We start from the raw sequence: 18,167 nt of genomic DNA on the forward strand, positions 1-18,167 counted from the left end.
GACACAGGAAGCAGGATCCACACCATCCGCCGTCCACTTCTCTGCCAACCAACCCCTTGCTAACCAGCAATCCGCTTGCTAACTGCCCTTGCCAGCTGCAATCTACCATCCGCGTCTCTGCCTGCCAACCAACCAACAAACCAACTCCACTGGCGTAGCCACGGCAGTTATATCAGTGGCTAATGGCTAACCACTAACAGCTGATGGCCAACTAGTCACAGCTGATGGCCATCTACTACCCGAGCCAGCACCTTTCTATGTGAGGTCGAGAGCCTGGAAACTGCTCTCTGGGATTCTATTCCCACAGTTACCATGGTGGTCTGTGTACCCAGGCCCTTTGCAGATTTCGTTTTAGTGTCTCCTGTGCTTTGCTCCAGATGCCCTGGTCTAACCTCGAACCAGAAGGCAAGGTGGCCTCCCCTCTTCTGTGGGATTGGGAAGGGGGCAGTGGTGGAAATAACCCAGACCCTTCCACCCTGGCTGGGTGCCACCAGTCAGCCTCATGTCTGACTGTTTTGTGGAGAGGGGCATTGCCCACCTGGGGCTCAGAATGAAGGCATTTTCTGGCTTCAGGATAGCAGCAGGGTGGAGAAGAAAAGGGCTTTCCCGAACTGAGCCTGAATTGAGCTTTCCTAATCGGGAATAATGACAATCAGGAGAATGACAGCCTGTGACAGCAGGACTGAGCAATGTAGGGGCGGCACTGGGAGAGATAATTAAAGACAATACTGACACCTGCTTCCCCTTCGAAGGAGCTGGCTGCCTAATGTTTTCCCACTAAAAGGGAATGAGTTGGCAAATCTTGCCTCCTGTGGCCCTGCCCCCCTTTGTCTGGGAGCAGCAGCCCCTTCTCCCCAGGAGACTTCATGCACCTGAGCAATTTGAGGGGGCAGTCAGTGTGCCTGGGAGGGTAATCAGCACTGTCTCCACTCCCTATTCTGCCTCTTGGGGACGGGCCAATGGGAGGAGTTTCTAGATCTCCTAGAAGTGGCCTAAGTTCCTGAGACCTAGCATGAGGAGAGGGCATACTAATGCCCTCACCCCCAGACCCTTCAAAAGAATTATTTGGGGTGGAGCCAAGATACTAGGCCTTAGAGGTGTCACTGGGAATTTTTTTTTAATTTAATAGGAAATAATTAAGACAGAAAAAGTCATAAAAGCAACACAAAACATAACTGAGTACCCATTACCCAGCTTAAAAAAATAAAACATCAATTCTTCTCCTTTTCCCTCAAAAGAAGGCACTTAAATTTGCATTTCTAGATACTCTTACTGCACAGGGATGGGCTTGAGAGTTCTTAGAGCCCTCTCTGGTATAACACCATGGGGAGCTCTCTGAAGAGGATACAGAAGAGAACAAGAATGTGTGTAATGACCACAAAGAGACAAGCAATAGAAGAGGAGAGACCTCTGGTGCCCACACTGTAAATGGAGTGACTTGAGGAAAATGGCTGAGCAGTGCTGGAGGGATAAGGGGCATTTCAGACGAACAGAGTGGGCCACTCTAGGGAGAGAGAAGAAGATGGACTCTGGAGTGCGCAGGCCTGGTTTTGAATCCTGGTTTCTGCCAATTCCAATGAAACGTTAGGGTAGTTCCTGACCATCTCCGAGCCTCATCTATAAAAGACCTGTAGGAAGACTGAAGTCACACCATGTATGCAATATCTGGCAGAGTATAGGAATCCCATAAGCATTAGCTCCATCCCTAGAGATGCCAGCTGAGACTCACGAGACCTTTGTCCATGACCCTCCATATGGGGAAATTTACAACTTGTCAATGGCCCACCCAACTCACCAACCATTATTTTTCTGAGATAATTTGCCAGGGATGTGGGAGAGGAAAAAGGAAGAAGAAAGGCCGTCAGGAGGATTCATTCCTAGGGCATCTGGAGAGAGATCAGATTTCCTCCTACATCCATATCATGCAGACTCCACTTAGATACAAAGGGGTGGGATTGAGTTCCTGGGGAGAAATTGAGCCTCTTCAGTTCTGCCTGGTCTAAAAGGAGCAGTTCCTTGGTTACCCGCTCCCGGGCTTTATGATTGGTTGGCTGTACTGTGTGTGTGTGTGTGTGTGTGTGTGTGTGTGTGTGTGTGTGTGTATGCTGAGGGGGGAGCCGGGGGAGAGGAAGTAAGCTGCTGATGGAGCTATAGCATCCCTCAGTCTCTGTCCCTGGAAGGGGGAGGGGGAAAGAACGAGGGCTGAGCAGTGGAAGGAGGAGGGAGCCATTTCTCTCCACTGTCTGCAACCTCCGTGCTCACAGATCACATTTCCCTGGACTCCAGAGGCCTCCTTGGCCAAGGACTCCATAATGCTGGATATTTTCATCCTGATGTTCTTTGCCATCATAGGCCTGGTCATTCTGTCCTACATTATCTATCTGCTCTAGTGGCCTGCGGCCGCGGCGGGAGCCCACAGAAGAACAGCTCAGGGGGGAAGGATGAAGCTGACAGCCCGAACACCCTGCTTGCTGCCGCACCGCTGGATTTTTGCTTCTGGTCATTATCTCGGGTATTGACTCAAAAACAAAATTAAAAGAGATCTTGTTTTCCTATTTTTTCTCAGATGCATTGATATAGCATTTCTCAGACCACTCTGAAGAGAATAAGAAATGCCAACTTCTTTCTTTGCGACCTAATTTAAAATATCTTTTAAACAAACACAATGTGAAGGATTTTTAGGTAGAATGGGCTGGGAGGGGTGTGCATGGTGGGCGGGTCTATAATTTCCTAATTTTTTTTCTTCAAGTTGGGTGTTCAAACTCCAAGTTGTTCATTCTCTCTTGGTAATTAAAGGTAAAACACATCTTTATATGTCAGCAGAGTGGTTTTACAATTATGCTTGCATAATTGCATTAATTATGACTCATTCTCACTTGAGGATGAGCTAGGAAATGCAATTTTCTTGGGAGTGGGGTTTTGTGGGGACATGTCCATTCTTTCCCAACTGTGTTGGTGGAAAGGAGAGAGGAACTCCTTTTTCTCATCTTAGTCTACGACCAGTACTTGGGAGCTAAGACCTTTGCTGCCGTTCCCATCTGAGCCTTGTTGTTTCTGGGTTTCCCACAGCTCCTGGTCTTCAGTCCAACAAGGGGCCTCTTATCAACAGCAGCTGTCCTGCCGCCCAGCAGACCTCTTCCAGAGCCTTCCGGATATGGTTAACCCCTGTAAAGCAAGAGGCTTTTTGAGCTCAGAGGCAGAGGCACTCGGCTGAGACATCAGGAATTCATGGGCATGGCTGGCAGATGCTGCGTGTGTTTGAACTGTAGATGCAGAGTGTTGAGAACACAGAGAGCTGAAATGTAGACTCATTAAAGTTACCGTGGAGAACTGCTCACAAATTCATTCTGATAGCCTTTCCTTAGGTCTAAATGCAACTACATGTTATGCTAAAAATATGTTCTTTCCTTTCCCTTTCGTAGGAAGGTGTTCCCTTGTAAGTCTGAGAGCACGTTGTCTGTCTATAAGTAGTCTCTTTATCACTCTGGCTTTATAGATTGCACAATCTGGGGTTGTGTGGTTTGCCTTGTCTTAGTCTCTGGCCAGAAGGAACCTGTCATTTGAGTTTTTAAGATTCATCTTCCCCATTCCATACTTGTGCCCCAGCTTCTCATTTAAAGAGAGAAACGGTTATATAGTCCTCATTCTTTGTACCTGGCTGACTTATTGATTATTGAAATAAGATGGCTATTCTTATCTTACTTGTTATTTGGGGAAAATCTCTCTCCTACCCCAATATAAAAGTTTTTAAAATTGTCAAACGTTCCTTTTCTGGAAAAAAAACTTTAACATATTTTCTGTCCAATTAGGATCGAAGAAACCATACATTTTGCGGTCCAGAGAAGACTTAGGCCCCAAACCTGTGGTATCTGTTCCTTTGAAAAATCCATCATAATTGTTCTATATTTGATTTTCCAGCTTAAACATAAACAAGGAGTAATAATATGAACTTAGTAGTTTTTATTCATAACATTATGTTCAATTTTCATGTTTTAAAAAGAAATAAAATTGAGGCAGTATAATATGTCACAATTAAAATGGAAAACTTGCATGTTAGAATTCTGGCCAAAAAAAAACCCAAAACACTGTTCTAGAAGCTTTGTCTTGGTAACAAATTATGTGACTTTCAATAAGTCATTTAACCATTCAGGGCTTCAGTTTATTCTGACAAATGAAAAAGATGGACTAGAAGATTGTTAATGTCCTTTACCATTTTAAAATTCTACAATTCTTTGGAAACTACATCTTTGAGAACAGAAATTCCATGGAATAAACTCTTAATGGTTACCAGTAGTCTGCTTTTCTGCTCTCCCCAAATGACATTTTATGATGAAAACTCAACTGCAAAACTTTTTTTTTTTGGCACCAACAGCCACATTGTGAGGAGAAAATGACAATCTTTATTTACCCCAAACATATATCAGTGATAATTTGCCTAAACTGTTTAGGGAATATTAATAAGTATAAGTATAATACTACATGGTAGTATGTAACAACAAGAGGAAATTTGACAGGTACACTAATGCAAAAAGTATGGGTCTCAACATGAATATATTCAGGGGTGATCTTTAGTTATCTGTGAAGTTCTTGACGTGACATTTCCCAGTAAAACATTCCTCTGACTCTTTGGCATAACTTTGTGTTTCAAATGAAAATTTTCTTCAAGCCAAGATAGCAGCTCTATGTCCTTACCTAGGTAATTAGGGCAAGTGTCAGTATTTCGGAGGGACCTGAGTAACAATTATGGTGGGGTAGACCTTCGTGGTATAGTCTCTAACCAAGTTCTTTCTGAAGTCTTTTATGAGCCCAAGGCTCTTCAGTCTTTATCCAAAGTTGAAATGACTAATCAATTCAGTGAAAACAATCAGCTAATTTCAGTTATACACCAGTGATATAGACCATTGGTAATGGGCACAATATAAGGACAAAAAGATTACCCACATTTTCAGTTACTTGTGAAATATTGTGGTTATAAAAATAATTACATTTTGGAAGAAATTTTATACTTTGTGCCTATACTCATGCTATAATGTCAGTTTATAGCAGAGTTTTACAGTGTTCATCATTTTGATAAAAAATTTTTAAATTTCACATTTAAACTATTTGTATATTGGCATCCTAAATCATAATAAAACACTGGAAAAAGTTACTTCTGTAATACAGTTTTGTATACATTTTATTAATCTGTGTCATAGGGCAATCGTATCCTATAAAATGGGGATTGTATGTGGCCCATATCAATGTAGTAAAAACAGCTCTAAATAACTGTAGACTACTTAGAAACAATTAAGGTGGCATAATGCTAGGAATCATTACACTAACACCTGCTTTGTGTGTAAAAGCGATGTATTTATTTCAGGAAAAAGGATATATTTTGGGAAACAGTTAAATAATGGAAAGATAAATGTTATAATACTAAGAACCACATAAGAGTCATTGTTCTGAGTATATGGAATCAAATCTAAACTTCCTGAGTTTGAAACTTAATAAGACATAATTTATTAAATTTTGGAAAATTTGTTTGCTTTTAAAAGGCTTAAAATTAGTGTTATTCAAACTTCAAAATCACTAAAAGTATCATTTTAAATTAATCAAAAATAATGAGAATTTCCCTTAATAAAGCATAGCTGACGTGGAAAATTGTCTTTATAAATTACATGCTTTGGCACTTCAAATATTTGCTAAGCCTAGAATGGCCTCTTCTAACTTTATTTTGCTCCCATCTATTTTAAACAAAAATAAAACCAAAGTCATATATAAAGGGGGAAAGAGAAAAAGTCACTGACAGAACTTTCATTATAAACTCAAATTTCATCATAAACTCAAACTTCATTTCATTATAAACTCAAATGTGCTAAGGCAGATACATTTAGAAATATTTAACAACTTCTTTGTTCTTAGAAAAACACTATAAGATTTTGCTGTCATGGGAAATTTCAGGTAATTTATAATACTAAATTACATATTTTGTGTTTTGAAACTGGTGTTAAACTATGACAATTGTAGCATTTTTATTTTAGCAGCAATTGAAATATTAATTGCTTGGGAATTTGGTCTCCAAATTAAATAGAATAGTATACTGTTCCACTTACAGATTTTTATACAATTTGTGAGTTGTTGCTACTAAATGAAATTATGTAATTAATTTATTTACACACTATAACATTAAGCATAAATATACATATAAATATATAGCTAATTGCAACATTATTTTATATTAAGACATTTCATATTTTTATGATGGTAGAGCTATAATTAACAGCTTAAATAAAAATAAGTTCCTCCACAAGAAATAATTTAAAGGAATTATACACTCAATGACTGGCATAATGACAAACTCTGAACAAGTTAGAAATGTTTTTAATTTTAATTTATTAATATCACTAAATAACAAATTAAATAAAATTTAGCAAATATTAAATATTTAACATTTTACCATAAATACAATACTTTAAAAATAATACATATTTTTCAGTTTTATGCACCTTTAAGAAAGCAGTGATGTTAGAATACCTACAACTTTTTTTTTTTTTTACTTAAGAGGCTTTCAAGGGCTAAACTAAGTTTTGGGGGTATTTTTACGTCTCTAGTTACTTGAGGAATTTTACGGTGTTATATTTGCTTTCTTGATAAAAAAGAAAAATGTGTTCTTAGTTAGTCCTTTGGCACTTTTTTTTTAACCTAGAGAAGACAGTCCACTACAACTGTCTTTGAGGTCATCTTTCCTATCTTAGTGATGTCTCAATAAAACAAGGAGCATATTCCCACAGCCTGATTTCTTACAGGTTTCACAGCTACCGGCTAGTGGAATTGATAAAGGAGTCACATTGCTAGTAAGGTGTTCGATAACCTAAAAGGCTTTTGTAGCAGCTTTCTGTTTTTACCCTTCACAATATTTATTGACATAAAAATCTGTAATCATATAATTCAGTGCAATTCACTTTAAGAGGTTAACATGAGTAATAATCATACAAGGAGGTTAATGTTTCTTTTTTATTGACATAAGATGGTTCTTTCAGTTGTACCTTCTGCTGGGCACCTTACACTTTGCTCTAACTCCAAAGGTGAATAATTATCCTCGCAATGAAATCTGTTAGTAAGAAATGGAAGCATGAACGAAGTACATAAGTCATCAGAGGATAGAAACAGTGTGAAATAAGGTGCCTATTGTTCATACTATGGAAAGCAGCCTTGAAACTCTTGAAGGCCTGAAAGTCTTCCTGAGTAGTAATTTACTGCCAGCATTGTGAAAATGATAAAGCTGGGGAGTCAGAAGGTCATGAGAAGGAGTTATCCAAAAAAGTGTTAAGAATAGATGTTTCACAGTTTCATAAAGCACAGAGTATTTATCACAAGATATAAACTTCAGTTTCTAAGAAAAGTAACATCATTAGTTTGTTATTAGTGTTATTATAGTATTGTGTCTGTGTTTAGAAACAATAATAAAGATAAATGTAATGTTGTGTTGTTGAGCTTTTTTGAGTTTGCCTTCTAGTGGAAGTGAAAATCATCCTACAAATCAAAGTCAAAGGAGACTGAGGAAATCACTATCAAAAGGAAAAAAAGAGCAAGAAGCCCAGGTCAATCTTCTAATTTAGAAAAAGTACAGGATCAATTATCTGAGCTGCTAGTGGTTTACATCATTATGTTATTATGACTATTCTAGAGTTAGTTAGAAGTGGACAGTCTCCTAGTGTTTTCAGGCTATTCGTTTTGCAAATCTTCCCTTTTTTATGGCAATATGACTGCATATACTGTGTTTCCCCCAAAATAAGACCTAGCCGGACAATCAGCTCTAATGCATCTTGTGGAGCAAAAATTAATGTAAGACCCGATATTGTATTATATTATATATTATTATATTATATTATATAGACCTGGTCTTATATTAATTTTTGCTCCAAAAGACGCATTAGAGCTGATTGTCCTGCTAGGTCTTATTTTCGAGGAAACACGGTACCATCACTTAAACATCAATACTAATGCTAATAATATATGCTTTTGCAAATTAATCTCCCACTTTAAAATCTGATATCACACTTTATTCCTAATGAGAAATGTATTCAGCAAAAAAACTAGACTGCTGATTTGAGGAAATTGCAAATTTGGTCTCAAATGTTATTTTTATTTATTAATAATTGAATGAAGAATTTATTAGTTTACTTTTTATTGGTAGCAAGATGATATCATTTATCTACTGCACCAAAGAATGAATCAGATTTTTTATGTTCTAAATTTCTGGGGAGGATGAGATAATAATGTCACAATTATTGAGAATAATGCAATAACGTGTTTTAAAAAATTTACAGCAGGCAGTCATGTCAGTCAAGTGTGTGATGAGATTCAAAATCCAGGTCAAAATGTTTTAAATTAAACCATGCTTCTTTTGTAAACTTGCTGAAAATAACGGCTGTAGAGACTTGGATAATTCAAGGAATTTAAGAAAACTTCACAATGCCAAATTGCTTCTCTAAGAGAATGAAACAGTATCGATCACCTACCTAGAAAACTATTAAAAATATTCACTACTTTATTAACATTTTTACTTTTTTCCTTCATTTTCCTCCCCCCCCTCAATAAACTAATGAAATATATTCTGAACTTGGAATCACCAGTATTTTGATAAATAATATGTAATAGGCTTTCCAAAGCATGTATGAGAAAAAGAGTGAGAGAAAAGAAAAAGCTAATTAAGGTGTTATTTTGTACTGTGGTATCTGACAACGTTTAATCTTCATAATTTACTTGTGGGTAAATTCTTAATTGCGAGGAAGAAAATGAAACCAGAATAAACGCAAAGGCTTTGTTTTTTCATAAATATTCAAATGCTAAACTCTGGAGAAATAATTCCTGCCACCGATGGAATTATAGTTGGACAATCCATCAAAGAAAGGCAGTTAATTTCTGACCCTCCATAAATGAAAGTTAAGTGTTTTTGCTATTGAAATATAGTAAAATCTTGTTATCACAATGTATATTTTCTCCATAATTTTTCACTCTTCCTCAATCCTATTAAATCTCTTTCTGAACCCCTCTTGCCAAGTACTTGAGAATTTCCCACAATTTATACTTCTGCGAGTAATTTCTATATCTTCTAGTGTTTCTTCCCTTCATTAGTTGAAGAGGTAAGTTAAGTCAAGGGTTCTAGAAATGAAAGTCAGCCTCTGAGAAGTCCAGTGGAGAGGGGTGTGTCTTCAGAAGTAAAATGATCAAACCCAATTTGAAGAAAATGGGAGATCCAGGAGGGCTCCAGCATTATTTCAGCCCCATTAGGCACCATTATTTTCTACTTAAATAACAAAAGTGGTGATGACAAATGTTAGTCAGACTGAAATAGTCCTGGCGCTTCTTGGAATCCATTTACTTGAGTGAAGAAAACCCCCACTCACGGGCTGCTCTAACCATTCACGCTTCCAGTTTTCTTCAAGTCCCACTCTTTAAGATAGGGAGAAAAGCTTTAGGAAGAAGTGCAAATTATTTGTGAAGATTGTTTAGGCAGCAGAATAGCTATTTTTCTTTCATTTTATATTTTCCCTTATTTGCAACATTTTACTGTAATCCCCAGGAAATAAAAGATAATTTGTATTAAAACAATATATAACTTCCTCTATTTATAGACTTTTTGTATGATTTGTCTTAAAGAGGGAAAGATGTATGGGTGTATATACGTGTGTATATATGTAGACGTCTGTATACACACACACATACACACTTCCTTTGGTTTTTGTTCTGTTCACACAAAAGGTGAACAAAATATAAGCTGAGAAAGTGGTAAAAAATGTGATTTATATCTGTACATTCCAAAACATCATATTGTAAACCTTCACAAAACATTCTGGGCTATGTCTACAAAACTTAAGCAAGGTGAACAGATACATACTATTTAATGAATTTAGGTCTGCTCTAACCATAAAACAAAAATTTCTCTTGCTTCAAAGATCCACACATACAGGTTGGCTGATCCCAGATTCTTGGATACTAATGTTCTGTTTAGTTTGGTGTTAGGTTTACCAAAATCTGGAGAGGCACAGCTTATTTTCCAGAGAAATCTCAATATATACTTGGATTTGCCTGTAATTTTTATATTAATAATGGTTTAAGCAGCTACTTCTAAAATTCTATGTAGCTTTTGAATTAGGTGATAAAAAGTTCCACAGATGCCATTCTTTGAGGAAAAGTAGCACTCTTGTAATTGTTAGTGAGGTATTCTCTAAATGCAAGACTTTCTGAGTATTTAAGTAGAGAGAGTACTCATGGTCAAATATAGGACCTCTTTATGGAAGTTAGCCTGAGCATGCACCAGATGGAATAAATTCAAAAAGTTTCTCTCCTCTTCATCACGGTCTCCTATATGCCATACACAGGAATGGATAGTAGGGAAAAGAAAATGACAGTTAAGTTTTTAAATATATAATTTATTTAAAACATGAGATGTCCTAATTTTTCCTAATAATATGTAACAGAAGACTAATTAGTAATCTTTACTAAGTCAGATGTTGACCATTGAAATCACGAAATTCTGTAAGAGTACTGAATTAAAAGTCAGAATAAAAGGATATTGGTCCATGTTTTATTGCTTCTAATTTTATGACTTAGGTAGGGCAAGTCAGGTAATTTTTCTAAGCCTTAGTTTTCTCATCTGTAAAATAGGGTTAATTATCATGTTGACTACCTAATAAAACTGTAAAATAATGTATATCGAGACTATACAAATACATTGTGAAACTATACAAATATTATACAATATTATACAATTATTGAGACTATACAAATATATTCATTGTATTATTATGATGAATATAATAGTTAATAAGTGAGTAAGTTAAAATTTTTTGCCATGAAAAATTGTAATTGGTTCCTTTCAGAGTAGGCTCTTCAATTTTGTTTCCCATTAAAACCAATATCAGATTTAAACAGTGAAAAAATCAGGAACTAAATATATCTCATGGAAAAATAAACAAACAAAAAATGTCTACTTCTATTCTTAGTTTAGAAATAAATGTCTACACAGAATTATCTGTCTTAAGTGGAAACTAGGATGCATTTTACTCTCACCTGTGCACCATCTACATGCTTACTCACCAGACATAATTGACTGCAGCATTTCCATTATAACACATGCAAATGCATTTGCCACATTCTGCAGAAAGTTACTTCTTTCCCCTGGAGTACTAAAGACTTTACAGACTTTGCGCATCATTTTAACTGCCCAATCCATGCAGTATAGTTCTTTCTCACACACCTGATATAGACATACAAAGCATTATGGTAAATCTTCATGTGAAGAAAGCTATAGACTTTGAAAATAGTATTAACTATGATGGTTTATGATTTTACATAATTTATTACACATGACATTATATTGAGTCTATAAATGGGAGATACTCCTATATCTAATACTCCTTTGTTTTCAGATGGTACAATTTTAGTGTAAAATGTATGATATAGATAAAAGTATGGTTCAAGAGTATCATAGAATATTATTTATTAATGTAAGAACTAATATTGGAAACAATTATTAAACATATGAAAATAAGACATGTGCTCATTCATTCATTCAACAAATATTTATTGAGCACAGGCTAAGAACTGGAAATACAATGGTAAGCCATAAAGACAGGGTTTCTATATTCAAGGGGTCCAATCAGGGTGACAAACAGGAAATTTCGATAGACAAGAAAACTATAGTATTACCAACTTTCCATTTTGAGAGTTGTAGGGAATATTTATCTCTCTATTATTTAAAAGATAAACATTTAAAGACTACATGTAATAGTTAATACTGAAAATAAAAAGTTTTACTTACTAACACTCTGGCCAATTTAACTCACAAAGCCAAATAATATACAGCTTGGAAATAAACTAGTGTAACTAAATAATGTTAATCTGACAGGAAAGACTTATTGACTACTTACGTGTAAGGCATGGTACGAAGCACTATGAAAGAAGTAAGTGACATAGTTCTGGATTTCAAAGAATTTACAATCTATTTGGGAGGTGACTTACTGCACACATAAAATAGCTTAAGAACACTTTTAATAAATGAAGATAAAGAGAAGACAAGTCTAAGGCAATTTAGGGAAAATTAATGATCAGAGTTGAGATGTTCATCAGAAAAGGCTTTCTAGAGAAGGCTTCTCCACCCCTAGTGACTTCCTTTCCATTCTCTTTGCTATAGTGCTGCCAAAGTGACCTTTCAAAAACTTAAAACTGATCTCTTTTCTTCCTAAAACTTTTCAGCAGCACCCTAATAGAGAACACGGATGGTCTACAAGGCCCTTCATTACCCGGCCTCTCCCTTTTCATCTAACCTCCCACATCCTCCTCCTCTTCTGCACATTTTACCCTTCAGAAATTATACTGAGCTGCTTACAGTCCTGTGAATATAGTCATGCAGTTCCATTTCTGTCTCTTTTTTGGAGGGACTTTCCTTAATTATTAAAATAAATATATTTACATTGTGAATAGTTAATTTAGTAGCTTTTTTCACATTTTCACATTTTAAAAAGAGCAGAGGTTTCACTCATGTTTTAAGGAACTGAGTTGGTAAAGATCCTGTCTCCATTTCATAGAAAATGGATTATATTCAATTACTCCTCACAACACCCAACTGGAAGAGTATTCCATTGCTTTTGAAGCCTGTTTGAGCTGACATCTGTGATGGTAGTCGAATAAATGAGATTTCTATGTAGCACGTGCAGAAACATGCAGGTAAATTATTCAATTTACCCCCTCTATCTGCCTGCTGAACTTTTATTCATTTTTAAAAACCTATTTCTACTAGAATTGGGGAATCCCTCTCTGTGCTCTATACTCACCCAGTTATTAGCTCCTCTCTGCTACCTCTATTTGTATCTTTTTGCATATGTATTCTTTTTTTTCTATTTTTTATTAGTTTCAGGTGCACAAGACAAAGTAATACTTAGACGTTTATCATTTATATCCCTCACACCGTGTGAACCCCCCTCCCCCTATCCACTATCCCTCTGACACCGCACAGAGCCATTATATTTTCACTGTCTCTATTCCTAATGCTGTACTCCGCTTCTTGTAAGTATATACATACATAAATATATATATATATATATATATATGTGTGTATATATATATATATATATAATTATAGTTGGCATTCATTATTGTTCAGCTTCAGGTGTACAGTGCAGTGATCAGGCATCTACATCATCCCTGAGGTGGTCTCCCAAATGGGACACGTGTCCATCGGATACCCTATAAAATCTTTACAACATTATCGATTACGTTCCCCAAATTAATTTTCAAAACCCCGTGGCCATCTTGTGGTTACCGACTGTTTTCTAATCCCCTCACCTTCCCCCTATCCCCACGCCCCCACCCATCTAGCGATCCTCAGTTTTTCCTCTTTGTCTCCAAAACTGTTTCTGATTAGTTCATTCACTTATTCTTTTCTTTAGATTCCCATATAAGTGAGATCATATGGCATTTGTCTTTCTCCGTTTGACTTATTTCACTGAACATAATGTTCTCTAGGTCCATCCATGTTGTCGCAAATGGTAAGATTTCTTTCTTCTTTACGGCTGCGTAATACTCCATTGTATAAATGTACCACAGTTTCTTAATCCAGTCATCTACCGATGGGCATTTCAGTTGTTTCCCTGTCTTGGCTATTGTGTATAGTGCTGCAATAAACATAGGAGTGCATAAAGATTTTTGAATTGGAGTTTTGGATTTCTCCGGATAGATACCTAGGAGTGGAATTGCTGGATCATAAGGTAGTTCCATTTTCAGATTTTTGAGATACCTCCATACTGTTTTCGTAGTGGCTGCACCAATCTGCAATCCCACCAACAGCGCACAAGCGTTCCCTTTCCTCCACATCCACGCCAGCACTTGTTGTTTATTGATTTATTGATGATAGCCATTTTGACTGGGGTGAGGTGGTATCTCATTGTGGTTTTTATTTGCATTTCTCTGATGGTTAGTGAGGTTGAGCATTTCTTCATATGTCTGTTTGCCATCTGTATGTCCTTTTTAGAAAAATGTCTCTTCATGTCCTCTGCCCATTTTTTAATTGGGTTGTTTGTTTTTTTGGAGTTGAGTTGAGTGAGTTTTTTTATAAATTTGTGATATTAACCCCTTATCAGATATATCATTGGCAAATATCTTTTCCCATTCAGTAGGATCCCTCTTTGTTTTATTGATGGTTTCCTTTGCTGTGAAAAAACTTTTTAGTTTGATGTAATCCACATGTTTATTTTTTCTCTTACTTCCCTCGCACGAGGGGATATATCAGTAAAAATCTTACTCTGTGTAATGTCGGTGAAGTTTCTTCCTAGGTATTTTCTTCTAGGTATTTTATGGTTTCAGATCTTACATTTAAGTCTTTAAGCCATTTTGAATTTATTTTTGTATATGGTGTAAGGAGGTGGTCCAGCTTCATTTTTTTGCATGTGTCTGTCCAGATTTCCCAGCACCATTTATTGAATAGACTGTCTTTACCCCACTGTACATTCTTGCTTCCATTGTCGTAGATTAAATGGCCATATAGGCATGGATTTATTTCTGGACTCTCTGTTCTGTTTCATTGATCTATGTGTCTGTTTTTATGCCAGTACCATGTTGTTTTGATTTCTGTAGCCTTGTAGTATAATTTGATGTCAGGTATTGTTATACCTCCCACTTTGTTCTTATTTCTCAAGATTGCTGAGGCTTTCTGGGGTCTTTTATGGTCCCATATAAATTTTAGGATTATATGTTCTATTTCTGTGAAAAACGTTGTTGGTAGTTTGATAGGAATTGCGTTGAATATGTATATTGCCTTAGGCAGTATGGACATTTTAACTATATTAATTCTTCCTATCCATGAACATGGTATGTGTTTCCATCTATTTGTATCTTCTTTCATTTCTTCAGTGTCTTATAATTTTCTGAGTACAGATCTTTTACTTCTTTGATTAAATTCCCAGGAATTTTACAGTCTTTGGAGCAATTGTAAATGGGATTGCTTTTTAAATTTCTCCTTCTGATGTTTTATTATTGGTATATACAAATGCAACTGATTTCTGAATATTAATTTTGTATCCTGCTACTTTACTAAATTCATCTATCAGCTCTAATAGTTTCTTGGTGGAGTCTTTAGGGTTCTCTATGTATAGTATCATATTATCTGCATTTAATGACAATTTTACTTCCTACTTACCAATTTGGATGCCTTTTATTTCTTTTTCTTGTCTGACTGCTGTGGCTAGAACTTCCAGCACTATGTTGAATAGAAGTGGAGAAAGTGGGCAACCTTGCCTTTTTCCTGATCTTAGGGGGAATGGTTTTAGCTTTTCCCCATTGAGTATGATGTTAGCTGTGGGTTTATCATATATGGCCTTTATTATGTTGAGATATGATCCCTCTATTCCCACTTTCTTAAGGGTTTTTATCATAAATGGCTGCTGGATTTTATCAAATGCTTTTTCTGCATCTATTGATATGATCATGTGATTTTTATTTTTCATTTTGTTAATGTGGTGTATCACATTAATTGATTTGCGGATGTGGAACCACCCTTGCATACCAGGGATGAATCCCACTTGACCATGGTATATGATCTTTTTAATGTATTGCTGAATTCTGTTCGCTAATATTTTGTTGAGGATTTTTGCATCTCTGTTCATTAGTGATATCGGCCTGTAGTTTTCTTTTTTTATGGTGTCTTTGTCTGATTTTGGGATCAGGGTGATAGTGGCTTCGTAAAAAGTGTTTGGGAGTCTTCCCTCCTTCGGGGTTTTTTGGAAGAGCTTGAGGACAATAGATGATAATTCTTTTTTGAACATTTTGTAAAATTCACCTCTACAGCCATCTGGTCCAGGGCTTTTGTTTGTTGGGAGATTGTTGATTACTGATTCAATTTCCCTGGTGGTAATCAGTCTATTCAGGTTTTCTGTTTCTTCTTGAGTTAGTCTTGGAAGGCTGTACGCCTCTAGAAAATTGTCCATTTCTTCCAGATTGTCAAATTTGTTAACATATAGTTGCTTATAGTAATTTCTTAATTTTTTTTTGTATTTCTGTGGTGTCTGTTGTCACTTCTCCTCTTTCATTTCTGATTTTATTAATTTGGGTCCTCTCTCTCTTTTTTTAATGAGTCTGGCTAAAGGTTTGTCAATTTTGTTTATCTTCTCTAAGAACCAGCTCTTGGATTGATTGATCTTTTGTATTGTTTTTCTGGTTTCTATTTCATTTATTTCCGCTCTGATCTTTATTATCTCCTTCCTTGTGCTCCCTTTGGGCTTATTTTGCTGTTCTTTTTCCAGATCCCTTAAGTGTGAAGATAAACTGTTGATTAGTGATGTTTCTTGTTTCTTTAGGTAGGCCTGCAATGCTATGAATTTCCCTCTTAGGACTGCTTTCGCGGCATCCCATAGATTTTGGGTCACCGTGTTTTCATTTTCCTTTGTCTCAAGATATCTTTTGATTTATTCCTTGATCTCCTGCTTGACCATTATTATTTTTATTTTTATTTTTTTTCATTTTGTTGGTGACAATTTTATTATTATTATTGGGGAAGGGGAACAGGATTCTATTGGGGGAACAGTGTGTACTTCCAGGGCTTTTTCCAAGTCAAGTTGTTGTCCTTTCAATCGTAGTTGTGGAGGGCGCAGCTCAGCTCCAGGTCCAGTTGCCGTTGTTAGTTCCAGGGGGCGCAGCCCACCATCCCTTGCAGGAGTTGAGGAATCAATCTGGCAACCTTGTGGTTGAGAGCCCACTGGTCCATTTGGGAATCGAACCAGCAGCCTTCAGAGTTAGGAGCATGGAGCTCCAACTGCCTGAGCCACCAGGCCGGCCCCCATTCATTATTTAGTAACATGTTATTCAGCCTCCATGAATTGGTGTGTCTTCCAGTTTTTTTCCTGTAGTTCATTTCTAATTTCATAGCACTGTGGTCAGAGAAGACAACTGGTATGATTTCAATTTTCTTAAATTTATCAAGACTTGGTTTGTGGCCTAACATATGGTCTATCATGGAAAATGTTCCATGTGCGCTTGAGAAGAACGTGTATTTTGCAGCATTGGGGTGAAATGCTCTGAAAATATCGATTAAATCCAAGTGGTCCAATGTATCATTTAAGGCCATTGCTTCCATATTGATTTTCTGTCTGGAACACCTGTCCCTTGTTGTCAGAGGTGTGTTGAAGTCCCCTACTATGATATGATAGTGTTATTGTTGATCTCTGTCTTTATGTCAGTCAATATCTGTTTTATATATTTAGGTACGCCTATGTTTGGTGCATAGATGTTTACTAGGGTTATGTCCTCTTGTCGGATCAATCCCTTTATTATTATATAGTGCCCATCTTTGTCTTTTAATACGTTCTTCATTTTAAAGTCTATTTTGTCAGATATAAGTATTGCAACTCCAGCTTTTTCTCATTTCCATTTGCATGAAATATCTTACTCCAACCCTTCACTTTCAGCCTGTGTGTGTTTTTTGATCTGAGGTGAGTCTTTTGTATACAGCATATACAAGGGTCTTGCTTCCTTATCCACTCAGTCACCCTATGTCTCTTGATTGGAGCATTTAATCCGTTTATATTTAAAGTGATTATTGATATGTACATAGTTAGTGCCATTTTTAAATTTGTAGTTAGATTGTTCATCTTTCTTTTATTTACAGAATTCCTTTTAGTATTTCTTGCAATGCTGGCTTGGTGGTAATAAATTCCTTTAGCTTATTCTTTTCTGGGAAGCTCTTTATCTCTCCGTCAACTTTAAATGATAGCCTTGCTGGATAAAGCAACCTAGGTTGTAGGCCTTCATTTTCCATCACTTTAAGTATCTCCTGCCACTCCCTCCTGGCCTTCAATGTTTCTGTAGAAAAGTCATTTGATAGTCTTACGGGAGTTCCCTTGTATGTAACCCTCTGTCTTTCTCTTGCTGCTTTTAGGATTCTCTCTTTGTCTTTAAGCTTTGCCATTTTAACTACAATGTATCTTGCTGTGGACCTGTTTGGGTTTATCCTGGTTGGAACTCTCTCCACTTCCTGGGCTTGTATGTTGGTTTCCTTCATTAGGTTAGGGAAGTTTTCGGACATTATTACTTCAAATATGTTCTCGATCCCTTGCTTCTTCTCTTGACCTTCTGGTATGCCTATGATGCGCATGTTGTGCTTGATGTTATCCCAGAGGTCTCTTAAACCATCT

At 36.5% G+C, this 18,167-nt stretch overlaps 1 protein-coding gene across 1 annotated transcript in view; it reads right to left on the bottom strand.

Moving 5' to 3' along the window:
- Positions 1 to 10,234: 10,234 nt before the first annotated feature.
- FBXO47 (F-box protein 47) overlaps positions 10,235 to 18,167 on the bottom strand; it is a gene marked incomplete at both ends in the record, with an annotated part of 39,081 nt that continues 31,148 nt past the window's right edge. The window contains 2 exon segments of the mRNA XM_081028237.1: positions 10,235 to 10,347; positions 11,083 to 11,242. Of these exon segments, the coding sequence (XP_080884363.1) occupies positions 10,235 to 10,347; positions 11,083 to 11,242 (273 nt within the window).

The sequence above is a fragment of the Rhinolophus hipposideros genome, assembly GCF_964194185.1.
Source record: "Rhinolophus hipposideros genome assembly, chromosome: 20".
Classification (NCBI taxonomy): domain Eukaryota; kingdom Metazoa; phylum Chordata; class Mammalia; order Chiroptera; family Rhinolophidae; genus Rhinolophus; species Rhinolophus hipposideros.